General features: G+C 35.5%; 1 protein-coding gene across 42 annotated transcripts in view; it reads right to left on the bottom strand.

Moving 5' to 3' along the window:
- Positions 1–20,948, bottom strand: part of CFAP20DC (CFAP20 domain containing) — a 282,051-nt gene that overhangs the window by 124,368 nt on the left and 136,735 nt on the right. For 38 of the 42 annotated variants that reach the window (XR_014063942.1, XR_014063947.1, XR_014063945.1 and 35 more), the window contains 5 exons: positions 16,447–16,583; positions 15,607–15,769; positions 14,095–14,211; positions 12,822–12,947; positions 4,545–4,879 (listed from right to left, as the gene is read on the bottom strand). Coding sequence is in view for 33 of the 42 variants with exons in the window: in XM_081524581.1 (XP_081380707.1) it covers positions 4,545–4,879; positions 12,822–12,947; positions 14,095–14,211; positions 15,607–15,769; positions 16,447–16,583 (878 nt within the window). In the remaining 9 variants the exon portion in view is untranslated. The remainder of the gene's footprint in view (positions 1–4,544; positions 4,880–12,821; positions 12,948–14,094; positions 14,212–15,606; positions 15,770–16,446; positions 16,584–20,948) is intronic. The other 4 variants (XR_014063943.1, XM_081524568.1, XM_081524588.1 and 1 more) reach the window with 2 other exon arrangements.

Below are 20,948 nucleotides of genomic sequence, written 5' to 3'. Positions count from 1 at the left end.
TTTATAAAAAAATAATTTCTTCTTTGATGATAGCAAGATTGAGCATTCAAATGTATCTTAAAAGTCTTCACTAACAACTGTCCCTAAGGAGTATTTCTTCTTCTATCTCTTGAATTTAATAGGAAACTATTAAAATAATGCCAAATAAAATGAAAGGAAGATGTGACTGTTTCTAACAACCAACTAACTTGCAGCATGCTTGGTATTACAAGGACCTGAGCAAATTACTTATGTAAAGAGTCCCTTGGACTACAAAGAGATCAAACCAGTCATTCCTAAAGGAAATCAGTCCTGAGTATTCACTGGGAGGACTGATGCTGAAGCTGAAACTGCCAATACTTTGGTACCTGATGTGAAGAACTGACTCATGGGAAAAGACCCTGATGCTGGGAAAGATTGAAGGCAGGAGGAGAAGGGGACGACAGAGGATAAGATGATTGGATGGCATCACCAACTTGATGGATATGAATTTGAGAAAGCTCTGGGAGTTGGTGATGGACAGCAAAGCCTGGCGTGCTGCAGTCCATGGGGTCACAAAGAGTTGGACATGACTGAGTGACTGAACTGAACTGAACTGAAGCATCTTTACCTGTAGCCAATGATGCCTCACAGATAAATCACAGCAGAAGTTACAGGGATAGTATTCGATGGGCAAATATCATCATGTGAATATTTGGGGAAGATAATGAGATTCCTTTACTTGTTCAAAATAAAAAATATATTTTCCTTATAAGCTAGACTTCCTGCTCTTTAATTGAATGAAACAAAGATTTTTGTGCGTGAAAATTCTTACTTATAACCAAATAGTTGTCTGCAAATATTTATCTTTTAGCAAAAGCTGTATGATGTTATTTTAAGGAGACAAAAGAGTTTTATAACCTACTCTACGTGCCTATAACAAAGAAGGGCCAAGTTACAAGAACTAACTTTTTCAGGGAGGAAGAAAGCTTCAAAAGATAATAATAAAGGTGTGCAGATGTGAACAGCCTTAAAGAATTACTCACATGGAATAAATATTAAATTTGCCTGGTAGGTTTAGAGAGTACGTTATGTTGTAACTCATGATATACAGAAATAAAAATGCAAGCAATACATTCAAAATAGAATTCTTCCATTTTTTTCCAAGAAGTAAACTGACATTGAAAGTTTTTTAAAGGCTACACAGAAATATAAGTGGCCTCATGTGGAGTAAATATCATTTCTATTGTGTCTATGTAAATGTGTGTGAGAATGTAACTCAAAATTATTAGTCAAGTATGTAGGGGTGAGAGGGTAACAGTGTACATGCCATCAGCAAGAAAAAATGAAATAGTTTAACTACTGAGTGTTAAAAAAATAACCCTTGAAAGCAACAATACCAGGAAAGCTGAGAGAAAGGGCTAAAATGGTCCTTTTAATTTGTCCTTTGTAAATCTGTCCTTGATAGGCCTCAACAGAGTTAAATGAAGAGAAGATTTGGAAGATTCCTAGCTAATTTGAACATAATAAGTAGTCAGTCTACATAATTCATGTCCAAGTACGGATAATTCTTTGGCTAAAATGTTCTCGTTTGGACTGTTACATAAGACAAATTACCTAGCTTTGTAACTATCTACTTTAGTATGTCATACACAGACAGGGTTTAGGGAAAAATGACTATATTTCTAGACAAAAACTGAATTAGAGAAGTAATAAAACATTAATATAAAGCCACCTATTTCAAATGACAAACTGGATATGTATACTTGAAGCAACACTGGGAATAATGGCATAAAAAACAAAATAGTGATGATAATAGTAGCATGCTCTTTTTTTTTTTTTTAAGATGCTATAATCCTATGAAAGGTTTTAACAGCTTTCCTAGAAAATTCATTTTACATGGTAGTCCTGATTTTACAACTCACAAGATATATTTCCATAATGTGTTTTCAAATAAGAAGTATCTATTCCAAATTAATTGAGTATCAGGAAAAATAGTGTTATATACCTGCCTAGGGAATAAAATATATAGTAAAGCAAAGATTAAAACGATATGAAAAAATAAAAACTATGCTTTTGAGTCTTTCACATTAATGAAGATCTCAAATGTGAACTGATGATTAGGAACTTAAATTACAAAGACCAATGTCTTAGGAATGAAAGCTTATTTTAATTAGTCTTTAGTATCATAGGTGTATTTTTTTCTGTATCATGATAACATGATTTTGCCTATTTTTTTTTTGCTTCTGAATACATCTAATTTCCCTTTAAAAATATCCGAAGTCTAACATCAAATAGTCTTTTAACTATAAGTTGCAAACTTCATGCATAATAAGCAATGTAATTATTACTAATTTGTCCACCATTATTTATAGCATGACATTATAGTTTCCTTAGGTACCAATAGTATTACTCTAAGAACACTGCATTCTAAAATAATGCAACTAATAGTAAGAATGTCTAAATCAACTGATTTTTCTTCAAAGACTATATGTAAATAAACATTTATAATATGTAATCTAATTTTCCATTGACTTATATAATTAATAAATGGAAGACATAATCCTACAGAAAAATAACTTATAAAAATCCCCCAAACAAACCAATTTGATAAAAAAGGGATCAAGACAATGTATAGAACTTGTTTAAACATAGTCCAGCACTTTTGTTGGTCATCTGTATTTTAGTTTGTATCTTGTTATTGCTTGTAACAGCAAAGCTTGCATGATACAGAAGGCTTCTGCCCTTCTCTCTGGCTGCCCACTCTTGGTAGGTTCTGACTAAAGGTGGAGCAGGGCAGGTGTTAGCAATGAGATGGTCACACCTCAAGCCATCTTCTGATGGTCTTGGCACAGGGGTGACCAGAGAGCTATGTCAATCACAGCTTTGAAAATGCATAATAAATTAATTTTCAATTTCATGTAGTTGGTAACAAGCACATGTCTGCATAATAAATGGTGAAGGATGTCAGAAGTTGAGTAGCTAGTAGCAAAAGAAAGAAAGCATATAAAGGGAAGACAAATTGAAATATTCAGAACTAGTATTCTTCATTTTCTCCAAAAGCTCTACTGCTTCTTCTCAAGGCTCACCCTTCATTATAGGTGGAAAGGTATCTTCCTAATGTGGTGTTATTTAAAGGGTAGTTTCCACATAATACTACCCTCAAAGTTTCCAGAGAATTGTCACTTCCCATCTGCCATAAAACTGCTACCATCACAGTAATTCTTTTGACTCAGGTAAGTTGTGCACCTGGGAAGGGGATGGGCCTACCCAGTTAACAAAATGGTATGATTACCAGATTAACCAGTTAATATTGTAGAAGAACTGACAGTTGGGATGGAGGCAATACAGATGCTGAAAACAAATGTTCATTTTATAGTTTATAGGTTAATTTTATTCAGGGTGAAAGGGACAAATTTGTTCCCAACACATTTAAAATGTACTATTTATTCATTTACGCATAAAGTGGTTTGCAGTAGGTTTATGTTTGGTTTGACTAACAGTTTCATCATACTCAGAAGCAAGAATGTTATAAAAAAGGATTTCCCCATGCACTTTTGCTACAGAAACTCATTAAAAGTTGGAAAAAAATCATAATTACTGTCTGAACAATCTCACCATATTCTCAACTGGTTCTGAAGGTAGGAGTTATGGACTTACATATTTCCCCCTGTCCAAAGGGGTATTCTTAAACAGATATAGCTGTTAAAAATAAGTCTGTAAGCATACAAACATGTTTTCCTAATTATTTCTATAATTTCTACTTATAAATAATTTGTATAATTTCACTAAACCATAACTTCACTATAATCTGCTTTAAAAATAATTATTTTTTTTCTAGAAAATATAAATGCCTATCAAATAAAGAACAACACTAAAGAAATTTCACAAATTCATTTTCTATGGAGAAAAAGAGGTATAATATATTAAGTTTTAAACAAATGTGTCAAACTGCTTTCAGTTTGGTATTTCACAAGGTATTAAAAACTTTTTATGAATTTATTGATTTATGAGATACATTTGTATTCTAAATAATTGCAAACAGAAAACCTCCTGTAAGGCAAGTCCCAGCAGTAATCCATGATTCATTATCGCAACTTTAATTGGCACAACTCTTGAAATTCTGGGACCATATGGAAAATAATGAGTCCTAATAGGTCTAAGGTGAGAAGATGGCAGGGGACTAAGGAAGACGGGAAACTGTCAATTCAGAATGCTTAGCAACTGCAACACAATTTCCCCAGAGATCTAGAACAATGTGTTCTCAGTGTTTTACTGGTCATGCTACCATATAACTAACCTGCATATTATTTCTCATTCTGTGAGACAAAGATTAAAAAAAAAAAAAAAAAAAATCAAACCAAAAACTGGATACCATAATTAAAAATGAAATTGGCTGACTGTTAATAAAAAAGGCAACAATTTTGAGTTACCATAACAACCTGAGGCAACTGTTGACTGACACTGCAATCTGCTGCATTTTTATAAATAGCAGTTGATTTCCCCTCTTCAACTAGTTTTAGTGTTTAGTTGGAGCTAATAGAACAACTGTGCTTTAGAACTATTTCCCTCATCAGGCAATGTACCTCTTCGCTGCTGTCACCACCGTAAAAATCTTCCTCTGTTTGGGTGTCACTCCTTGTCACACTGGTATCTTCTTTTAGATCCAAAGAAAACGGGCACCCTTCTGGGGATATACTCTGAGTCTTTCCATGAGGTGCTGATCGTGGTCTGGATGAAAAAGTGAAAATATCCTTTGGAACAATGTGGGTTTCCTCTGTCTGTTGATCATGTTCACTTTCCTTGCTGGCTTCTAGCCACAGGCATGAAGTATGGCAAGAGTCTTCATCCAGAAGTAGAGACTGCGTGGTAGAGGCCAAATAGGGGATGTGATCGCCATGTTCGGGAAATACCCACTCATCTGACAATTGCAAAAGATGACAGGAGTTAGAGTAGCGTTCCATAAGTGTTATATTAGGCAGGTAGTTAGATGAACATTTCTTGTTGCTGAAACAGAGGTTTATCAAATAATGCGAAGGCCAAGGAAGGTAATTTATTCCCCATCTTGTAACCTGCTAAACTTTTAACCCACAGTTAGTGCTCAGAGCTATGGGCAACTCATTTGTACTTACTTCCTCTCCATCTGAGTTGAAACACTGGCCAGGAAATTTGAAAGTCTGAAATAATTATCACCTATCTTGCAGCAAGTTCTTTATAGCACAGTCTCATTAATTTGATAATCCAGAGGGGGGAAAATCTTCCAAATTTAAAAGGATTTGAGTTAGGAATTTCTTTTAACTTCAGGAGGACAGAGTACTTAAGCTCTTTAAAGAAAATGTCTGGGCCTTGTTCAGATTACAAAACTGCAGGAGGAGAAAAAAAAACAAACTACAAAAAGCTGACAGTCTTTCCCTCTCCATTCTACTGATTGGAATACGACAATTCATAAATTAAACTGAGAAGATCTATCAAGTAATACTAAGTCCACAGAAATATTTGTTAGTGTGACTGGTGAATTCTGCTGCTGAAAAGGACCTTTGGGTTTAATTTTAATTTTAGGAGACAGTGTTTTGATATGAAAATCTTTTCTGCACATTTTTGTTTTCTTTAAAAATACTATATACCACCACTAAGATATATTGTTATCAAAACTTTAAAAAAAGTAATCTTTTACTCAATATTGGGATAGATCTTATAATTTCATGACCACAAAAAACTTGAAAAAAATTTCTATAATAAGCATTATTAAAAGCAGGCTTACTTTCTTCTTTAGAATGACGTCAGGAAAAGTTGAGCATTTTCTCAACTGAATGTTTTGTTTTTTTTTTAATTTTATGCTACACTTATTTTTTGGCAATGGTCAAAATCTTACAAGAATTTGTGTTCTGCAGAACCACAATGCAAACATGGTAATTTTACTCCTGATTCTTGAATCATATTATGTTTATCACATCATAAGAAGAATATCCAAGAGCTAAGACTGGCTAACTTGAAACTTCAAGGCTGATACTAGCCTTGAAGCAACAAACAAACAAAAAGGCCTTTAATAAAATTAAATTGATGGCACACATAAAACTGTATTCTTCTCAAGTGAATTCATCTGTTTCTTAACTTATGACTATGATTATATAACATAACTTGCCTATAAAAGGGTTATAAATATGCATTTCTTTTTTTTTTTTATAAATTTATTTATTTTAGTTGGGGGCTAATTACTTTACAATATTGTAATAGTTTTTGCCATACATTGACATGAATCAGCCATGGGTTTACATGTGTTCCCCTTCCTGAACCCCCCTCCCACCTCCCTCCCCATCCCATCCCTCTGGGTCATCCCATTGCCCCAGCCCCGAGCCCTTGTCTCATGCATCGAACATGGAATGGTGTTCTGTTTCACATATGATAATACACATGTTTCAATGCTATTCTCCCAGAACGTCCCACCCTCACCTTCTCCCTCAGAGTCCATAAGACTGTTCTATGCATCTGTGTCTCTTATTCAGTCTCGCATATAGGGTTATCGTTACCATCTTTCAAATTCCATATATATGCATTAGTATAATGTATTGGTGTTTTTCTTTCTGGCTTACTTCACTCTGTATAATGGGCTCCAGTTTCATCCATCTCAATAGAACCGATTCAAATGTATTTTTTTCAATGGCTGAGTAATATTCCATTGTGTATATGTACCACAGCTGCCTTATCCATTCGTCTGCTGATGGACATCTAGGTTGCTTCCATGTCCTGGCTATTGTAAACAGTGCTGCGATCAACATTGGGGTACACGCGTCTCTTTCAATTCTGGTTTCCTCGGTGTATATGCCCAGCAGTGGGATTGCTGGGTCATATGGCAGTTCTATTCCCAGTTTTTTAAGGAATCTCCACACTGTTCTCCATAGTGGCTGTACTAGTTTGCATTCCCACCAACAGTGTAAGAGGGTTCCCTTTTCTCCACACCCTCTCCAGCATTTATTGCTTGTAGACTTTTGGATAGCAGCCATTCTGACGGGTGTGAAATGATACCTCATTGTGGTTTTGATTTGCATTTCTCTAATAATGAGTGATGTTGAGCATCTTTTCATGTGTTTGTTAGCCATCTGTATTTCTTCTTTGGAGAAATGTCTGTTTAGTTCTTTGGCCCATTTTTTGATTGGGTCGTTTATTTTTCTGGAATTCAGCTGCAGAAGTTGCTTGTATATTTTTGAGATTAATTGTTTGTCCGTTGCTTCGTTTGCTATTATTTTCTCCCATTCTGAAGGCTGTCTTTTCACCTTGCTTATAGTTTCCTTTGTTGTGCAAAAGCTTTTAATTTTAATTAGGTCCCATTTGTTTATTTTTGCTTTTATTTCCAATATTCTGGGAGGTGGGTCATGGAGGATCCTGCTGTGATTTATGTCGGAGAGTGTTTTGCCTATGTTTTCCTCTAGGAGTTTTATAGTTTCTGGTCTTACGTTTAGATCTTTAATCCATTTTGAGTTTATTTTTGTGTATGGTGTTAGGAAGTGTTCTAGTTTCATTCTTTTACAAGTGGTTGACCAGTTTTCCCAGCACCACTTGTTAAAGAGATTGTCTTTTCTCCATTGTATATTCTTGCCTCCTTTGTCGAAGATAAGGTGTCCATAGGTGCGTGGGTTTATCTCTGGGCTTTCTATTTTGTTCCATTGATCTATATTTCTATCTTTGTGCCAGTACCATACTGTCTTGATGACTGTGGCTTTGTAGAAGAGCCTGAAGTCAGGCAGGTTGATTCCTCCAGTTCCATTCTTCTTCCTCAAGATTGCTTTGGCTATTCGAGGTTTCTTATATTTCCATACAAATTGTGAGATGATTTGTTCTAGTTCTGTGAAAAATACCATTGGTAGCTTGATAGGGATTGCATTGAATCTATAGATTGCTTTGGGTAGTATACTCATTTTCAGTATATTAATTCTTCCAATCCACGAACACAGTATATTTCTCCATCTGTTTGTGTCCTCTTTGATTTCTTTCATCAGTGTTTTATAGTTTTCTATATATAAGTCTTTTGTTTCTTTAGGTAGATATATTCCTAAGTATTTTATTCTTTTTGTTGCAATGGTGAATGGTATTGTTTCCTTAATTTCTCTTTCTGTTTTCTCATTATTGGACTATAGGAATGCAAGGGATTTCTGTGTGTTAATTTTATATACTGCAACTTTACTATATTCATTGATTAACTCTAGTAATTTTCTAGTAGAGTCTTTAGGGTTTTCTATGTAGAGGATCATGTCATCTGCAAACAGTGAGAGTTTTACTTCTTCTTTTCCTATCTGTATTCCTTTTATTTCTTTTTCAGCTCTGATTGCTGTGGCCAAAACTTCCAAAACTATGTTGAATAGTAGTGGTGAAAGTGGGCATCCTTGCTTTGTTCCTGACTTTAGGGGAAATGCTTCAATTTTTCACCATTGAGGATAATGTTTGCTGTGGGTTTGTCATATGTAGCTTTTATTATGTTGAGATATGTTCCTTCTATTCCTGCTTTCTGGAGGGTTTTTATCATAAATGGATGCTGAATTTTGTCAAAGGCTTTTTCTGCATCTATTGAGATAACCATATGGTTTTTTTCTTTCAATTTGTTAATGTGGTGTATTACATTGATTGATTTGCGGATGTTAAAAAAACCTTGCATTCCTGGGATAAAGCCCACTTGGTCATGATGTATGATCTTTTTAATATGATGTTGGATTCTGTTTGCTAGAATTTTATTAAGGATTTTTGCGTCTATGTTCATCAGTGATATTGGCCTGTAGTTTTCCTTTTTTGTGACATCTTTGTCTAGTTTTGGAATTAGGGTGATGGTGGCCTCATAGAATGAGTTTGGAAGTTTACCATCTTCTGCAATTTTCTGGAAGAGTTTGAGTAGGATAGGTGTTAGCTCTTCTCTAAATTTTGGTAGAATTCCTCTGTGAAGCCGTCTGGTCCTGGGCTTTTGTTTGCTGGAAGATTTCTGATTACAGTTTCGATTTCCGTGCTTGTGATGGGTCTGTTAAGATCTTCTATTTCTTCCTGGTTCAGTTTTGGAAAGTTATACTTTTCTAAGAATTTGTCCATTTCTTCCAAGTTGTCCATTTTATTGGCATATAGCTGTTGGTAGTAGTCTCTTATGATCCTTTGTATTTCTGTGGAGTCTGTTGTGATCTCTCCATTTTCATTTCTAATTTTGTTGATCTGATTCTTCTCCCTTTGTTTCTTGATGAGTCTGGCTAATGGCTTGTCAATTTTGTTTATCTTCTCGAAAAACCAGCTTTTAGTTTTGTTTATTTTTGCTATGGTCTCTTTTGTTTCTTTTGCATTTATTTCTGCCCTAATTTTTAAGATTTCTTTCCTTCTACTGACCCTGGGGATCTTCATTTCTTCCTTCTCTAGTTGCTTTAGGTGTAGAGTTAGTTGATTTATTTGATTTTTTTCTTGTTTCTTGAGGTACGCCTGTATTGCTATGAACCTTCCCCTTAGTATTGCTTTTACAGTGTCCCATAGGTTTTGGGTTGTTGTGTTTTCATTTTCATTCGTTTCTATGCATAATTTGATTTCTTTTTTGATTTCTTCTGTGATTTGTTGGTTATTCAGAAGCGTGTTGTTTAGCCTCCATATATTGGAATTTTTAATAGTTTTTTTCCTGTAATTGAGGTCTAATCTTACTGCATTGTGGTCAGAGAAGATGGCTGGGATGATTTCAATTTTTTTGAATTTACCAAGGCTAGATTTATGGCCCAGGATGTGATCTATCCTGGAGAAAGTTCCATGTGCACTTGAGAAAAAGGTAAAATTGATTGTTTTGGGGTGGAAAGTCCTGTAAATATCAATTAAATCTAATTTGTCTATTGTATCATTTAAAGTTTGTGTTTCCTTGTTAATTTTCTGTTTAGTTGATCTATCCATATGCGTGAGTGGAGTATTAAAGTCTCCCATTATTATTGTGTTATTGTTAATTTCCCCTTTCATACTTGTTAGTATTTGCCTTATATATTGTGGTGTTCCTATGTTGGGTGCATATATATTTATGATTGTTACGTCTTCTTCTTGGATTGATCCTTTGATCTTTATGTAGTGTCCTTCTTTGTCCCTTTTCACAGCCTTTACTTTAAAGTCTATTTTATCTGAAATGAGTATTGCGACTCCTGCTTTCTTTTGGTCTCCGTTTGCATGAAATATGTTTTTCCATCCCTTCACTTTCAGCCTGTGTGTGTCCCTAGTTTTGAGGTGGGTCTCTTGTAGACAGCATATATAGGGGTCTTGTTTTTGTATCCATTCAGCAAGCCTTTGTCTTTTGGTTGGGGCATTCAACCCATTTACATTTAAGGTAATTATTGATAAGTATGATCCCGTTGCCATTTACTTCGTTGTTTTGAGTTCGTGTTGAAACATCCTTTCTGTGTTTCCTGTTTAGAGAAGATCCTTTAGCATTTGTTGGAGAGCTGGTTTGGTGGTGCTGAATTCCCTCAGCTCTTGCTTGTCTGTAAAGCTTTTGAATTCTCCTTCATAGCTGAATGAGATCCTTGCTGGGTACAGTAATCTGGGTTGTAGATTATTCTCTTTCATTACTTTAAGTATGTCCTGCCATTCCCTTCTAGCCTGAAGGGTTTCTATTGAAAGATCAGCTGTTATCCTTATGGGGATCCCCTTGTGTGTTATTTGTTGTTTTTCCCTTGCTGCTTTTAATATTTGTTCTTTGTGTTTGATCTTTGTTAATTTGATTAATATGTGTCTTGGGGTGTTTCGCCTTGGGTTTATCCTGTTTGGAACTCTCTGGGTTTCTTGGACTTCTGTGACTATTTCTTTCCTCATTTTAGGGAAATTTTCAACTATTATCTCCTCAAGTATTTTTTCATGGCCTTTCCTTTTATCTTCTTCTTCTGGGACTCCTATGATTCGAATGTTGGGGCGTTTCATATTGTCCCAGAGGTCCCTGAGGTTTTCCTCATTTCTTTCGATTCTTTTTTCTTTTTTCCTCTCTGCTTCGTTTATTTCCATCATTCTATCTTCTACCTCACTTATCCTATCTTCTGCCTCCGTTATTCTACTGTTGGTTCCCTCCAGAGTGTCTTTTATCTCCTTTATTTCATTATTCATTCTATATTGACTCCTTTTTATTTCTTCTAAGTCCTTGATAAACATTTCTTGCATCTTCTCAATCCTTGTCTCCAGGCTATTTATCTGTAACTCCATTTTGCTTTCACGATTTTGGATCGTTTTTATTATCATTATTCTAAATTCTTTTTCAGATAGATTCCCTATCTCCTCCTCTTGTTTGGTTTTGTGGGCATTTCTCATTTTCCTTTACTTGCTGAGTATTTCTCTGCCTTTTCATCTTGTTTAGATTGCTGTGTTAGTGCTCCCTGAAATTCTGATTCAGTTGGTCTAGGATGAGTCCCGGGCACTACTGTTTTTTAAAAGCTCTTCGATTGAGTCCAATATGCAGCCAAGGTTGATCATCAGCAAGAAGGGCAACTTCCTGGAACATATGCTTTAAACTCTCCAGTCCTGTCCCAGCCTAGAAGCTCATCACATCTTATTGTTCCAGACTTTTTATAAAGCTGCATCTCCAGGCTTCCTTCAAATATGCATTTCTTAGATAAAATCTATTAAGGACAAGGCTTTCCCATTTTCTATTGGTAAATGGACAACAGTAGGTTGAATCTACTTCATCTGACCACGTTCACAGCAAACGCGGGGAGTCCTGAGTCAGTGTAGCTGTGAGTGATAGTCGTTCAGTCATGTCCAACTCTTTGCAACCTCATGGACTATAGCCCACCAGGTTCCTCTGTCTGTGGAATTCTCCACGCAAGAATACTGCAGTAGGTTGCCATTTCCTTCTGTGGTGGATGAAATTAATAGATTCACTGGCTCATCCTCTTCTGGACAGCAAACTCTTTGCCTGGTGCTAAGTGCCTAGCAGCTGCTTTGTAAATATGGTAAATGCTTTGAATGTTGAGTAAGATTACAAAAACCAATGTGTTTTGTTATGTACAGGAGTATGTAAAGAAAATGGGAGGAAAAGATCTTGGGAATCTACATTAGGTAATTAAACAACTTGTATGACCTAGCACTAAACATATTATTAACTATTAAAAAAGTCAAAGTAAAATAAGTGTTTTTACACCAAAAGAACTCTAATTATCTCACTACCCCATGCTTTTTTGGAATTTGCAGTTTTACGTCAAGTATTTCCATATCAATTGTAATGAATAATTTGGTATGTTTTCTTAGGAAAATATGTAAATTACTGTGTAATCACAATATTGCAGCAAACAAGATAAATGCAAGAATGATCACCTAAACATCTAATTAGTTTTTCTACACAGTCAGATTTATGCTAGAGACACTAATTGCGCCTAACATTTTAATGAAGGTTTCAACACTGCATAAATAAAGACTGACAAACTACAAACAATTTTCATTTATTTTCTTTTTTCCCTAGCTCAAAAACAATTTGCTTTTGTAAAAGTACCACACACCTGCTAGGCAAGATATGTTGATGGGCTCAATGCTCTACACTCCAACGTCTCCATTATAAAGAGGACTGGAGAACTGCAACAATAGATAATCTTTGGGAAGGGTGATGATGTCATAGATTATCTTTCCAGAGGGTGACCACGTCATGTGAAAACTTCACAGAGTTTTAAACTTTCATTCTGAACAGGGTAACTTGTGCATTAAAATTTGAAAATAAAAATACTCTTTCATCCATTAAAGTCTGATATAAAACTGAGTTAAAAAGATTTTAAAAAATGACAGATTTTAGGAAATGTCTGTATCATGACTTTTCAAAATGCCCAGGTTTGAAATATCTAACACATCCATATATTATTAACTATTAGCAATTATGGTATAATAAAGATGCTAACCTGCTTGATCAGGAGACTGGGGTACTGGAGAGCTGGAGTTCAATGTCTCTGCTCTTTGCTGGGACACAGTGGTGAGGACAGTTGCTGCTTTATGTTCATCATTCCTGTTATTTTCTGAAGGACTGCCTTTAATGGAATAAATATTTTCTTCTATATTACTTCTTTTTACATATATAAATTAATTTTTGAAAAATGGCATTTGGTATACTTTTCTATATGATTATTAAAAAGAAAGTTTGATGTGATAATATAGATTATATGCATTTTTTTTTCCAGTAGAATATTTTAAGATGAACCCAGCTGCATTTTTTGTAGAGGTTCATCTTAAAATTCCTTGATATTTGCATGGGGACATTTTGAATTTAAGTTTTATGATATGTGATAAAAGGAATTCCAAAACCCATATAACTTTTAAAAGGTCCTGTATTTTTTCCTTAGGTTCCATGTAAAATGGAGTGTGTTTTCTCTAAATGACAATTCTTATTGAACTCAACTCTTTTAAACCAAGCTTGTTCCTTTAGCACCTTAAGAAAAATGGATACAGACATTACTGCAGAAGTAATTTTTCTACCTACTATTTTATAAAAATAATATGAAACCTAGCAAGCAGAATTTTGGCCTCCCCAAGAAAGCTACACTTTTGAGAATTATGCTAACAGATGTATATATCATAGATTCTAGGCTTGATAGAGGATAGACTAATGCATGTGTATACAAATCTGTACATATGTGACTCAAATCTAGTATTTTAAGGAGTAACAATTAATAGAATAGCCGACTGAGTCTCTCTAATGCTTTACTGGTTGCAAAGAGTTGAAATTTTAATCTACATTATAACAGATGTCCAGAAGTCCAAAAGGAGAGACCACAAATATAAAAACAATCTAAAATGGGCCCAATTTAAAAAGAAGAGAGATAAATGAAACATGAAAAATTATGAGTTAAGTTCAATTTTAGCAAAGTCTGCAGGTAGGAACCTCCATCAAATTTGGGCTTTTTTTAAAAATCAATAATTAAAGCTTATTCAGCCTTTGAGAGTAGAAGTAGGAAGTCCGTTACTTTTGTGGCACTATCTATTTAATCCAACAAATCTCTGTTAGGGCTCGAGAGCAATTCTTTTGTAGAAAATTTGATTTCCATAATCCTTGTAGAACAGACATTTATATTTTAAATGAATTGGTTCATAATCCTTTGAAATTTACAACCTGCAGAGAGAGATTCCATTGCTCTGAATAATATACAGATATAAGGTAGTATTGAATTAGTGCCATACCGCTGGGTGTCTCTGTCCTTTCTCTGCTGGTGCTTTTTAACCGTAATCTTCTCCTGTTATTATTCTTATCAGCTGACGGTTCTTGAGGGGGATGTGGATGCATAATATGCAGACTGGCTGGTACATTTTCATATCAAAGAACAAAAAGCCAGAACAGAAAGTACTATATAGTTTGAAATAAACTCTAAATGTAATTATAGCCATAATGAGAATGTTCATGTATCATTTTGACAAAATGTAAAGCTGTATAAAAAACACAACTTATTTCTTTATAGGAACTAGCTACTTGTTTCTATTCCTAATATTAGAACTGTATCAGGTTTTCAAAACTACTAATGCATTTTATTCATGTAATGTAACCATATAGAGGACTAGAAATACTTTAGATTAATGCTAATCATGCAACATGCTATATTAGAAAACATAAAAAAATGAAATTGATGGCCAATGCAGAGAAATTTTTTTCCTTTAAAAGAGTGTGGCCAGTTATCATTCAAGAAGCACTTAGAGGGTAATTTCCAAAAGAACCCTGGAGAAGTGAAATCAATCTTGAAGAATTCTTAATTTCTGTAATAATAATAATAATAATAATAATAATAGTAATATTCATAGCAGCAGCATTTGATACTTACTGAACACTTACATTCTTGGCACAATACAATGTGCTTGACTGACTGTTCTCATTGAATCCTCAAACTGACCCTTCAAGGCAGCTGTTATTTCTCACTACTACTAGTGATAGTAGTAACTGTATCCTTACTGATGAGGAAACTGAGGCTCATAGTTTTTAAGAAATTTGATCAAGGTCTCACAGACAGTGATAAAACTGGGATTGAATATCTGTTATTAATTTCCTTATCTCAGTTTTATATTCCAATGGAGATACAGTCTCTAACAGTGATCATTAATTTCTAAATCAAATGAACCCAAATGCCTCTCCCCTTTTCAATGCTGATAAAGTCAGACCAGTAAAAGTGGACAAACTGACAGGTAGTGGTAAGCCTTGGGTTCTGATTTCCGTTCTTTCCAATGACTACCAATTGCAAACAAATTGCAAATCACTTTATCTGTTAGCCCTGAACTCTCAATCTATATAAACTGGGATAAAAGTCTTTTCTTTATCAATGGGGCTATTTTTTGTAACAGGGAGGGAAAATAAAGAGCACCTTACATATGGAAAATTAATTAAAAGACAAAACTAAGAAAACTTAAAATGCACATGGGGTTTGCAAAACATAGCAATTGGATACTACATTTTATCACTAGTCATCAGAAAGTAAAAACATGGGGTACTATAGCAATGTAAAATAACAATAAATAGAATGATAGGTTCCAGAAGATAATGTATATATATAAGTATACTAGTCTCAACATATTTAAATATCTACCATTTTCATTTTTAAATGATAATTCTCTGAACTTAAGATCTAATCAAGGATGTAACTATGAATTTATCTTACTAACATTTCTCACTGTTTTCACTAGCTATCAATCTTTATGCAGAATTCTCACCAAGAACAGGTACAGTCTGCTGTATTTGGCCAATGTTTTCTTTATCTCCTTGTGCCTCAGACTCAGGTAACAGCAAAGCTGACATTTTTGCACTGTTAACACACTTCTCTGCTGTAGACTGCTGGCGTGATCGGTTACTTTTGGACCCGACAGATCTTACTGTCTATAAGGAAAAAGAATTAATTTATATTTTAAAATATAGAAACTGCATTTATTTCTTGTAGAATCTACACAGAAGAAATAATAGTTGGAGAAATAGAGTGAGGTTCAAAAAAAAAAAAAAAACAAAGGGAATGAGAAGATCAAAAAGTTGGAGAGGGAAATTATGGTAGAAAATTAGAAAGAAATGGAAGGATAAATATCATGTGACATTAAACAGAATACAAGCAAATCTTATAGAAATAAATTAAAATGTGCTTATTTGCCACACTCCATCTTTAGTAGGTAGGAGTTGAAATGAAAATCACTGTGTATGTCAGATATTCAGAGAAAATTAAAAATAAAAATGTAACATTTGAGAATCTTTTCATTGTAAGGTATCTGGTGATGATCCAACTCCTTTTTGAAGGAGACCACAAAATGTGCTCACATATATTTGTCTTTAAGTTTTGTGAACATATTTAATGAAAAGAATACTCAAAAATGTTAATTGCATTGACATGACAGAAAGAAAACAGTTGTGGGGTCTTCTAAAATCCAGAATTTCTGTTTCAAATTTATTCAAGACTTATGCTTTTGGCATGTAGTCTCTTTCCCTTCCTTTTCCCCTCTGAATGGGAAAAAATCCTTCCCCTCCCATACCACCCATGCTTAGATAAGCTCTTCAAACCTTGCTCCTACCTCACTGGATAGCCTCATGTTATTTCTTCTGCCAGAGAGTGGAGGTGGTCCAAGAACTTTGGATCCAAAGGCAATATGACAAACATCTTGATGTTTACTGTTCCTCATGCTAACTGTTCCTCTGTTAATGAACTGATCTGTTTTGCAAAAGGAAGGTAGTAATAGTCCATTAATGGGCGTAATGGCAAACACTATGTTGCAATATTTCTGAAAGTACAATTGAGGGGACACATGATCTGAATCCTCCCCTGCTTTAACCCACCCACCTTCCCAGGGCACTTATAAAAGCACAGATACTGAGGTCCAACATCAGATCTATCAGATATGCATTCAAGAAGTAGAATTTTGTTGGGGGGTCAAGAAATCTATAATCTTCACAGGTCCCCCCAAGTGGTCTCTGTGCTAAGTATCTTTTGAGAACCACTACCACAAATGTTTTTCCTCATAAAAAAAGAGGAAAAAAAAAGAAAAGGAAGCTACTGAAAAATACATCATTTTTTCTCTTTAAGGAAATAATTAAAATAAAACTAACTCAACTGAACAAGTATTTCAGCACTCAGGCATTTCCTAGAGGTGGTCAGTGACACAAAATGGATAAGACACATTGCTTGCCCTCAGGGAATCTGAAGGGAGGTGATAATATAGGTAAACAGGGAGCTACAACATAAGAAGACCAATGAGAATGAAGAGGAAGTGACTTCTTGAATAAACCCTGAACGATTGGTAAGATCTCAAGAATAAGATATATATAGGCTAGTGGTTCAGATGGTAGAACCTGCTTGTAATGCAGGACACGCAGGTTCGATCCCTGGGTCGAGAAGATCCCCTGGAGAATGGCATGGCAATCCATTCCAGTATTCTTTCCTGGAGAATCCCATGGACAGAGGAGTCTGGCAGGCTACAGGCCATAGGGTGGCAAAGAGTCGGACACGACTGAAGCAACTTACCACCACATGTCCAAGGCAGAAGAAAGTACCTGAATAAAGGCATGAAAGAATAAAAGAGTAAGGTATGTTTGGGGAATAATGAAATCACCAGCCTAGCTGGATGAATAGGGTTGGATCACAACGAAAAGGGCCTTAAAATGATAAGAGCCTACTCTAAAACTGGTAGGCAATCACAGAATAGGTAGGGAATCACTGGTAGGGAATCACTGAAGGTTTCTGATTCAGGGAATCATCTACACTGAAATGCTGGAGAGGGTGTGGAGAAAAGGGAACCCTTCTACACCGCTGGTGGGAATATAAATTGGTACAGCCACTATGGAGAACAGTATGTGCTGTGCTTAGTCGCTCAGTTGTGTCCAACTCTGCAACCCCATGGATTGTAGCCTGCCAGGCTCGTCTGTCCACGGGGATTCTCCAGGCAAGAATACTGGAGTTGGTTGCTGTGCCCTCCTCCAGGTGATCTTCCTGACCCAGGGATCGAACCCAGGTCTCCTGCATTGCAGGCAGATTCTTTACCATCTGAGGCATCAGGGAAGCCCATGGAGAACAGTATGAAGGGTCCTTGAAATACTAAAAACTCAACTACCATATAATCTAACAATCCCACTCTTGGACATATACACAGAGAAAATCATAATTCTAAAAGATACATGCATGCCAATGTTCACTGCAGCACTATTTACAATAGCTAGGACATGGAAGCAATCTAAATGTTCATCAGCCAAGGAAGTGATAAAGATGTTGTACATATATCCAATGGAATGTTACTCAGCCATAAAAAGTAACAAAATCTCACCACTCGCAGAGATGTGGATGGACCTAGAGAGTGTCATACGTAGTGAAGTAAGTCAGAAAGAGAAAAACAGATATCATATAATATTACTTATGTGTGAAATATAGAAAAATGTACAGATGAACTTATTTGCAAAGCAGAAATAGAGACACAGATGTAGAGAATAAAGGTAAGGATACCAAGGAGGGGGGAAGGGATGAATTGGGAGATTGGGATTGACATATACACACTGCTGCTGCTGCTGCTAAGTCACTTCTATGCATAAAATCGATAGCTGATGAGAACCTAGTGTATAGCACAGGGAACTCTACTCAGTATTCTGCAGTGACCTAAATGAGAAGGAAATCTGAAAAAAGAGGGGATATATGCATATAGCTAATTTACTTCTTCGTACAGCAGGAAGTAACACAACATTGTAAAGCAACTATACTCCAATAAAAATTAGTTTAACAAAAGCTTTTAGTCCAACATAAGGAATATCTTTCTTTAATTAAAGCATGTCTAGTTGTTGTGATGGTGAATTATCTGTCATTTTGAAGGTGTTTGAACAGAAGTCTGGAAAGCTATTTTGGATATTATAAGGCAGATTGTCTAATTTCTATTTTTAGTCTAGTCCTCTCTTCTCAGAGTCACTTGTTCTGTCCAGTGGCCTTCTTGATCAGCTTCTCCTCAATGTATCAAAGACACCTAAAACCAAAAATCTGGTCTAATGAATGGCATCATAAACAATTCAGGTTGAAATGTCAGAATCTTGACGTGAACCTTGATCCAAGAGACCGTCATCCCCCTCCTGGATGATCATAAACCCTCTCAACTGATCTACCAAGTTCACTCTGGCTCTCTGTCCCACGGTCTCTCCAAAACGTAGCCAAAATGGTCTTATATAAACATCTGATTGAATTATTCCTCTCTGTCACTTAAAACTTTTCAGTGGCTTCCCTGCCACTCTTAGGATTAAGAAGAAAGCCCTTAACATTGCCTGCAATAACCTGCATGTTACAGTTTCAGTTCAGCCTCAACACCTGCCATCTTCTGCGCTGGCCTCTCAGTTCTTCCTACCTATCAAAGCATTCATACATGCTGTTGCCCATGGCACAAAGGATCTTCCTTCCCCTCTTGGCCTGTATGTTTCAGTATGTACGGCCCTTATGTATCACTTTCTCAGACTAGTCTTCCCGGACCCTTCTGATTAGGGTACCCAAATTAGGTATTCCCATAAGCTTTTCCCTCACGGAACTTGTCAGACTTATGCTTTCACATGTGTTTAAGGGATTCTCCAATTATGTATATTTCAGTAGACATAAACTCAGCAGTTTGCTTTGTCATCCCTGATTTGCTAGCCTACTGCTTGACACAGAGCAACAGACCTCTGCTGAGCAAACCGAATGAATCATAAAGTATAATGGGTCAGAAGGGAAGCTGGATTAAATAACTAAATATTTCTAACTACTGTTGAAACTTATTTTTAAGAAAAAAATCTACCTGAGAGTTTTATGTGTGAATTGAGGAGGAAGACTAGACTGGACAACTGCCAAGGTGTGGGGGATGAAAAAGAAGGGTCAACAATGACTAAGACATTGATACTTACATGAACTGTGTGGCTTTCAACAGCTGCAGTGCTATGGCACCAGAATCAGGTGCCTAACTCAGCTTACATGTGAAATTTCCTAGTGTTAACAAATGGACTTGGCTATGTGTGCAACTGCATCTTTTTCAGTCATTTACAAACAACCATTTGAAGTCAACAAAAATATTGCTTGTTTCTTAGGATCAGCAAAAGAAAGAAATGACATTCAAATTCCAGGCCAATTGGAAAAATCTATTTCAGACTCATCATTTCAGATTCATCCTAGACTACTGAATTTGTTCTCAAATGTGGATTTTCCCAGAAAGAAGAGCCACTGAGAGTCCTCAAGGGGTATATTGGATATGGCACAGGCCTATATGGGAATTTTCAGTACCAGAACAGAAGCTTTTTTTCTTTTTTAAACTTTCCATCATAGAAACCATTTGGCTATCGGCATATCTTTCTGTTCAGACATCATACATGTGTAGTTTCTTTGATTTTTTTCATATTCTTCATCTATATACAGGTTCCCCCCAACCCCCACAACAATTTAAGTTTCTTTGAGTAGAAAGACCATTTATTTGGTACTCCATGTACACTCATCTGCTGAGCCCAGCAGAGAACATTGTAGACAATGAATAAATCTCACCAAAATTGTGGACAGATTCAAGATTAAAGGATAAACTTTTTTGGGGGGGAATATCTTAAAAAATTATACTGTCACAGTTCCAGCTATAAATTCCTAAATACCTTGAATTTCTCAGAGGAATCTCTTGCTTAGCAGTGGATAGCCAATGGCTATTAAAACTATAATTAAGCTTGATATAATTCCTTAAAGCACAGAGAATAGGATGTATTTTATAAGAGGGTCTACTATAGGATTTCTTTAAAGAGCAATCTACCACTATGTGGTTAAATGGATATCTATTTTTTAAGTTTTACAAATTTTTCCCTCCACAAAGTAAAGTATACAATACTCCATCATTTAGCTATTTCTTTAATTAGCAGGGCTTTAACAATTTATTAGTACAATTAACACATACACATTCTTAAAGCCTGTTTCACTTTAATGATTCTCTGTTTACAATCATATAAAAATTGTCATAATTATCCATGTAAACATGCATCATGCTCTGTATCCACTGTAATAGGGTCCTAATTAAAAGCTACAAGAAAAGTAATTTAGACCTTTGGT

Source organism: Giraffa tippelskirchi, chromosome 9 (assembly GCF_054371585.1).
Source record: "Giraffa tippelskirchi isolate mGirTip1 chromosome 9, T2T-mGirTip1v1.2.pri, whole genome shotgun sequence".
NCBI classification, from domain to species: domain Eukaryota; kingdom Metazoa; phylum Chordata; class Mammalia; order Artiodactyla; family Giraffidae; genus Giraffa; species Giraffa tippelskirchi.
Note: the sequence above shows the minus strand (reverse complement) of the source record. Positions and strands in the feature narration are given on the sequence as shown.